This window comes from Alexandromys fortis, unplaced genomic scaffold (genome assembly GCF_014885135.2).
Source record: "Alexandromys fortis isolate MF-2015 unplaced genomic scaffold, M_Fortis_MF-2015_v1.1 scaffold_800, whole genome shotgun sequence".
NCBI lineage: Eukaryota > Metazoa > Chordata > Mammalia > Rodentia > Cricetidae > Alexandromys > Alexandromys fortis.
The window spans coordinates 4,105-11,372 of NW_026068669.1; the positions used below are offsets into that span (position 1 = coordinate 4,105).

The window sequence follows — 7,268 nt, forward strand, 5'->3', positions numbered from 1 at the left end:
GCAGATTGCAAGGTTGTCAAATAACCAGCCTTAATTTATTCAGTCACCCTCATGAACAACCACCAAATGACAGGTATCCCCAAGGCTATGGAAGAGCTCACTAAACACTTGTGGAAATATCAGTTCCTTAAATCTCCTCAAATCTAATATATCCAGAGGAATCCAGTGAGTTCTTCCATATCCTAAGGAAGTGATATTCTCATTTGATACGCATTCACCTTTTGTGAGGCAGATGTTAAATTTATGGGCAATTATTAATAGAATTATCCGACACGACAGAGAAAGACTTGGTTACAGCAGTATTGGAACCTGAAACTCAGTTACAGAGGAGGACCCAGTGAAAAGATGACGCTAGGACCATTGAACAATGGAGTAGGTTTAGAGGTATTGATTTCTCAAGTCCATCTTCTGGGAGAGGCATATTATGTTGATGTATGAAGACAATCTGTGAATTCCAGAGAGAAAAGAATACCAGATGTCACAAGAGACATTGTCCCCAGTAGGAAAGATGACATAACTTAGTCAGATCAGAAGGTAGGCTGGGCACCCTGCAGCTCCCCATCTGAGGTGTGGTTGCTCTCACTTGGGGTTGAAAACAGAATCATAGAAAATTCAGTTTCTCACAAAGCTTACATGAGTACTTTATTGGCAGTGTCTCTAAGGAAGAACATTAGCGCTGTATGTGGCTGGTGTCGTGATTCAGTGGGGTGCAGGGGTCAGGAGTAGGAAGGCATCAGTATGGTCTCAGAACGTCAGGACAGTCCGGATACTGAAATAACAGATATAAGATGTTGGTTCACATTCCCAGAACTCACAGTGCCCAGAGGATAAATAAAGCATGTGTTATGAGTCTCAGTGAAAACCATCCGTAACAGACATTTCATGCTGGCTATTTGCCATACACTTTGTAGAAGCGTTTTAGGCATTGTCTCATTTAAACTTCATCCTAAGCAGCAGCACTATGAGGTCAATTATCATATTTTCTCCATTTTAAAGACTGTGAAAACTGAGGCTTAGCCTTATAAAATGCCCTGGGTCGTACATGTGCGTGCAGAGCCTGAACGGTCACAGAAGTTTCATTTTTGCTCCTATCCCATTTCTCCTTCATTTCTGTTGGTCATTTCTTCTACCGTAAAAATAATCTCTTTTCCCCACCCACCCCATACAAAGAATCCTAAAGCTCACCTCTTTCCAGAGCGAAGCAACTCAAACGCCTCATTGATTTTCTCAAAAGGTAAAACATGGGTGATTAACGGCTCCAATGGAAACTTTTTAGCCATGAAATCAGCCACAAGCTTGGGGACAGAATCTTTACTCTTAAAGCCTGAAAGGAGAAAGCAGAACCGTGAGATGCAGCCAGGGGGCAGGCAGGAGAATTAGACAAGAGATCTTCCAAAGAAACCAAGTTCCTAACAGTGCCCAGGCTGCCCCCTGAGCGGCAGACGTTGGACTCAAACACCTCTGCGTGGCGTTAATGTCTTATGACATGCCACCTGATGAACAGGGTTCGTGGCTGATGATGGCGGCTTAGTAGATCTTTCCTAGAGAAATCAGTGCAGATGTTTATAGCCAAAGGAAGGGAGTGTAGGCAAACATTACTGCCTTGGGCTCTCTCCAACCTTTAAGGCATTTTTGGGCCTTACAGAGATCCAAGTAGAAGGAGCCAGGAAAGCCCTGGCTCGTTTATGGGGAGCACAGCAGCCTGTCTTACGAATTCCGGTATCAGTTCTTGCTATAGAGAGATCATGGTTTTCATGCTGCCTTCTCAGAACTTTTCTGTTTCAAAAAGGAAGAAATTCTGAAAAAAAGTTAGGAATTAGATCCTCAAAGCTTGGGAGATGGCTAAGGTAATTAAATTCTTTTAGTTTTTTCCTGACATTAGATTTTTATTGATTATCTGCTGTGTTGATCTCCAGAATAAAAAACAAAACAAATAAACAAACCCGGTAACATTTAACAGTGGTTTCAGTGCTGGGGGAGCCTGTAACTCCAGGTCTGTAGAGAGGAAATTCGGACATTCCTGGGATTGGCTGGCTAGGAATTCTAGCCTGACCATGACTGTAGGCTACTGAGACCCCCAGAATCAATGAACAAGGCTGATTGTTCCTGTAGCTACATCAAATGATCTCTGATTCCACACACACCCGTACGTTCACCTTGACACACAAGAACACATACAGAACTTGATCCTCAGCTATGAATACATACCACCAAATATTGCTCCTTTCCACGTGCGTCCTAGCAACAGCAAGAAGGGATTCACAGAGAGGCTTTCAGAATGAGGAGGCACCCCAACAATAACACTTACACCACATGCTGCATGGCTACTTAACAGGGAAGACATCTGGAATATAAATAATATTTAAAGTGGGTATTCTTGAGGATTCTACTCACGATACAGTTTCATGTCATATGAAGATATGTACAGAGAAATATTTTGAGAGAAAAAGTGATTGAATGAATTTATGTTCAAGTCTTCCTTATCAACTAATAAAGCATCTAGTCCCATTGGGAGCCTGTGCAGTCTGGGTCCTCCAAGGAGAACACTGTTTCCTCATCACGTGACTCTCAGGCTGCCTATGTGTAGATTCACTCACTGTCATTGTCCATTAACTACAGTTTTGAAGTTTGCACTCTAAGACAATTTAGATGGTGAAGATGTAATGACGACAGCATCAGAAGTTGTCTCTTATCTATTTGTCCACCTCCCTTTTTAACACGTCCCTCCTGTGGGGCTCAGATCAAGAACGGGCAAGTTTTCAGTGGCTGTGAATCCAGTGTGTGCATTGCTTTTACATTATTCCGTTATCCAGGAACTTTTCACTTTCAATTCTTTTATTTAAAATTCTGTAGTAAAAGATGGTATTTAATCCTCAAATATGCATGTTGCCTGGCATTTTGATTTTGAAACATGACATTTAGAAAACCAGATGTCCTCAGAACACGTGGGTATCAGACATTTAGATCTTCAGATCCACTGTCAACCTAGGCTCAGATGAGCAAACAGGGAGACTGTCTAGGAAATCACATAGGAGGATGACCATGGGAAAGCCAGAACCCTGAGAGTTGAAGGCTCCCCACCCACAGAGGAGACGCTAGCTTCTCTTGACATCTTGTCTCAGTTCGAGGCTGAGAAGAATGTCGATCTCAGGGCACCATTCCCATTCTCTATTTCCAACTCTGCCAAGGCTTTTTGGAGGACCTCAGTAATGGTGATTCTTTAGGTCTCTGGGGATGCTTCTCTAGAACGCCAGAGGTCTTAGGGTGGCTGATATGTACTGGAGAAGTTACATACTTAGTAATGTATGGTGTTTGCAACTATATAGATAATATTCATTTCAAAAGTTTAAGCACTGTAAGCTTGGCAAGAGCCTTTCTTATCATTATCGCCAGCTGACTTAATTGAGCGCTTACCCCATGGCAGCTGGCTCCGTGGTAAGTATTTTACATGCACTATGTCATGTAGATCATAAATAACCCTACAAAAATGTGCATCTCTTTTCTTTTCTGTTTTTTGTTTTTGTTTTTTTGGTTATTGGAAGAGAAGATAGAAGTGGCAGAGTCCGGTAGATTCAAGTCCCTGGGTGCGAGAGTGGTGGGAGGGAGAAGAGACAGAGAACCAATATTTGTATCTCCTAAATTTACGGGCAACGACAGAATCCATGAATTTTATTTTGAAAAGTATTTACTCCAACATGTAGATCTGGGTGTTTTTGTTGCCTGGTACAGTGCCGTCTCTGAGATGAAAACATGGTGATCCATTAAAGCAGCCACTCCTCTGTATGTTTGATGGTAATGAAATAATACTTGGCCTCATATTACTAATTATTCCTTTTGGCCACATGATGAGACTGGAAAATGCTTTTCAGCATAGTTAATATCAAATATTGTGTAATATTAAGAATGTGGAAAAAAGTCTATTTGTCTATTTAGGTCCAGAATTTGTTTTTAATTCCCTTGATAAATTGATTTTTTACAAAAAATCCAAAGATAGCAAACAAACAAACAAAAAACTCACTGAAAAGCTTTCCTGTATTAATGGAGGATTATTACTTGAGACAAATTTGTAGAACTTACAAATCGAAAGGTTTGTGAGAACACCGAATTAATCAATATGAGTAGAAACAGGAGATGGAAAATTACCATCTAAAATAGCTTTCTGCATGAGATTTCTATTCTTCTGTCTGGAGCACATTATGGATGGCAGAAGGACAGATCTCGGGACATGCCACAGCACCTACCATGGTGTCAAGGCGACCGATTACTTCGAAGGAGAAGTCCACCCCTCCATCGGTCATTTCCTGGATTACTTCGTGGATGGGTTTGCTGTAGTCTAGAGGGTTAATGCACTCAGTGGCACCCAATTCTTTGGCCTTGGCAAACTTGTCTTTGTTGATGTCCACAGCGATGATCCTGGCTGCTCCAGCTGTTTTACAGCCAATGATGACAGACAGACCGACACCTCCAAGGCCAAACACAGCACAGGTGGAGCCTGGGGTCACCTATGGTTGCAGAAAATATAAAAGACGGACCAGTGACCACTAAACAGTGTTCCATGCCGCACAAGGCACCTTACTTTGTCCTCTGTCATGGCCTCTCAGATGTCATTCCACCTGCTTCCAAAACGTCTTCTGGCTATAGCTGCCCAAAGGGGTACAACAGTGGCTCTCAAAATCTGTCCTATATTAGATATATCTGGGGAGTTATCATTTTTGTTCATCTCAGGATCCAGTAACAGCTTCTACCAGTTAATTGTAATCTCTGCAGGTAGAACCCCATTCTAATCCAATGGAAATCCCCTGTGAGACCAGCTGTACTGGACAATCTTTGAACTCAACATGGCAATGACTTTCCTCTTCCCGGGCCACATAATAACCTCTTACACATACACAAAAGCAATTTGTCTACATGAAACAGAAAAATTTCTGCAATCCAGTAAGCCTCTCAGTCGATTCAGCCATCCAAATCAGACCAAATCAAACCGAACTAGAAATTGCTCCGGTTTAATGAATTCAGCACTGCCGATGGCCTCCTAGCTACCCCCTATCCCCACCCCCCACCAGAGTGGAGAAAATCATGTGTCTGTTTGCTGGGGGTGGGGCAGTTTAAATACCCTGTGGGAGTGGCTTTGAGCATCACTGGAGAAGGGTCCTGATGTTGTATTCCACTCTGTATGCTGTGATTACCGTTGATTGATAAAGAAACTGTTTTAGACCTAGAACAGGGCAAAGAAGAGCTAGGTGGGGAAATCTAAACTGAATGCTGGGATAAGGAAGACAGAGTCAGGAGATGCCATGGAGCTGCCACAGGAGAAGACACAATCAGCCCGGTTAAACCTTGCCAGTAGGCCATGAGACTCATGGTAAAATATAAAATAATAAAAATGGGTTAATTTAAGAGATAAAAGTGAACTAAATATATGCATACATAAATAGACCAAGCAGTATTGTAATTAATACAGTTTCTGTGTCATTATTTGAGTTATGGGCAGCCAGGAGCAAACAAGCAGCCTCCTTACAACAGGGGCCATCATTTAGTGGGCTTTGTGAGATACAGCAGGGTTTGGAGAGAGATCAGAGAGGAGGCCTGTGATGGAGCTTTTACTAAAACATCTCACACTCTTTGTATGTCTGGATGCCAGGGACTGGAGTGACGTTTGTATCCAAAGAGAAACAAATGATCATGGTTACTCCATGCGAGTGCACTGCAATCCAACCACCCTTCAATCATTAACTCCTTGGTTGGCTATCGTTCAGTAGTCACAACCAGGGTAACTGGAGCAGAAGTCATCTGGGCAGCATTGACAAGTCATCCTTGGTGTAAGAGGAAAGTGGACAGGAAACTTAAATACATCAAGAGACCAATGTTGTCTTTGTGAGACTTTAAGCCTGACTTTTAGAGGCAAATGAAAAATTCTGAAACAATAGCTGATTTGTATTTTAATAACAATGACTGAAATCCTTGACCACAAGTACCCTTGGCTTGCGAGGCTCCCTCAGTCCTCCTGTTGAAACAGATGAGCAACTGCACAAGGAGTAACTACATTTAGGGTTGAAGCTAATGAAATACATATGGAATGTAATTATTGAATAATTGTATTACTTTCTCCTAACTGAGTAAGAACATTAAGTTCATCTATAATAAAGAGGTGAATTTTCTTCAGCGTTCAAATTATTTTGGTGCCCATTTTCCTATTACCATTTTAATCAACACCATCAACCTATGAAAATGATGTAAGCACATCCTAGAGTCCTAGACTGACATTTTAAAGGATCTACCAACAAACTTGCTTAGGAAATGCTAGGTCACACACTGTTGAGGTTAGCTAAAGGAGCATTGTCTCTCATGCGATGTGCACACACTAAGAGACAGAGACTATAGGAAATGTAGACTTCTAACACAACTTAAATTAGGTTTGCTGGGAAAATGTTGCTGATGAGGTTTGTTCTCAATGCCCATAAAGAAGGAGACAACCCTGGCCCCCAGTTGGCCATTATCAAAGGTCACGTTCATCGTGATGCTCTTTCAAAGAACATCAGGCAGATCAGAGGGGCTGCATTGGTCCAGTGCCTTAAGTCCTGGTTCGTCACTAAGCCTCGGATTTCTTTTCAGGAACTTTCCACCACGCAGGCGGGTTGGCTCTCGGTACCAGTGCTGGTCTTTATATTAAAAACACTGGTGACAGCATTTGTGCCGCGCACATCTCCCCACTTTGGCTTACTTTAGAGACAACAGGGATGACATCTCCACTTTAAAATCTTCCATTTGTCCCAAATGGCCAAGCTTTCTAGGTTCTGACCCTTTAAAACATGTTTTATTGCTCAAGTGTATCTTGGGACTGGGACATAACAGAGCTTTACAGACAACAGCAAATGCAAAGTGTTACAGCTGCGGATCTACATAAGTTTCAAACAATTTCTATGAGAGCCCAGTTTCTTTGAGAACTTGGCAGAACTGGATGCATATTATTATAGAGCTTTTCTTGAGTGTGTGGAGGGAATTCTCACTGGAGTTGGACAGACTTATCTTTTCTACAAAAACACTCTCTGATGCCTGTGAGCAATTTCTTTCCTTTGATCCCAACAATAAGCACGTAGCTTGGTCCATGGGCCACTGTCCATCTTACCTTGGCGACTTTGACAGCAGAGCCATAGCCAGTTGAGAACCCGCAGCCAATGAGGCAGACTTTGTCCAGGGGTGAAGCCGCATCGATTTTAGCCACTGCCATCTCATCTACCACAGTGTACTGGGAGAAGGTGCTGGTGCTG

General features: G+C 42.3%; 1 protein-coding gene across 1 annotated transcript in view; it reads right to left on the reverse strand.

The window, feature by feature from the left end:
- Positions 1–623: 623 nt before the first annotated feature.
- Positions 624–7,268, reverse strand: part of LOC126496003 (alcohol dehydrogenase 1-like) — a gene marked incomplete at its 5' end in the record, with an annotated part of 14,977 nt that continues 8,332 nt past the window's right edge. Inside the window, 5 exons of the mRNA XM_050133587.1 lie at positions 624–769; positions 1,186–1,324; positions 2,209–2,344; positions 4,242–4,502; positions 7,127–7,265. Of these exons, the coding sequence (XP_049989544.1) occupies positions 745–769; positions 1,186–1,324; positions 2,209–2,344; positions 4,242–4,502; positions 7,127–7,265 (700 nt within the window). The remainder of the gene's footprint in view (positions 770–1,185; positions 1,325–2,208; positions 2,345–4,241; positions 4,503–7,126; positions 7,266–7,268) is intronic.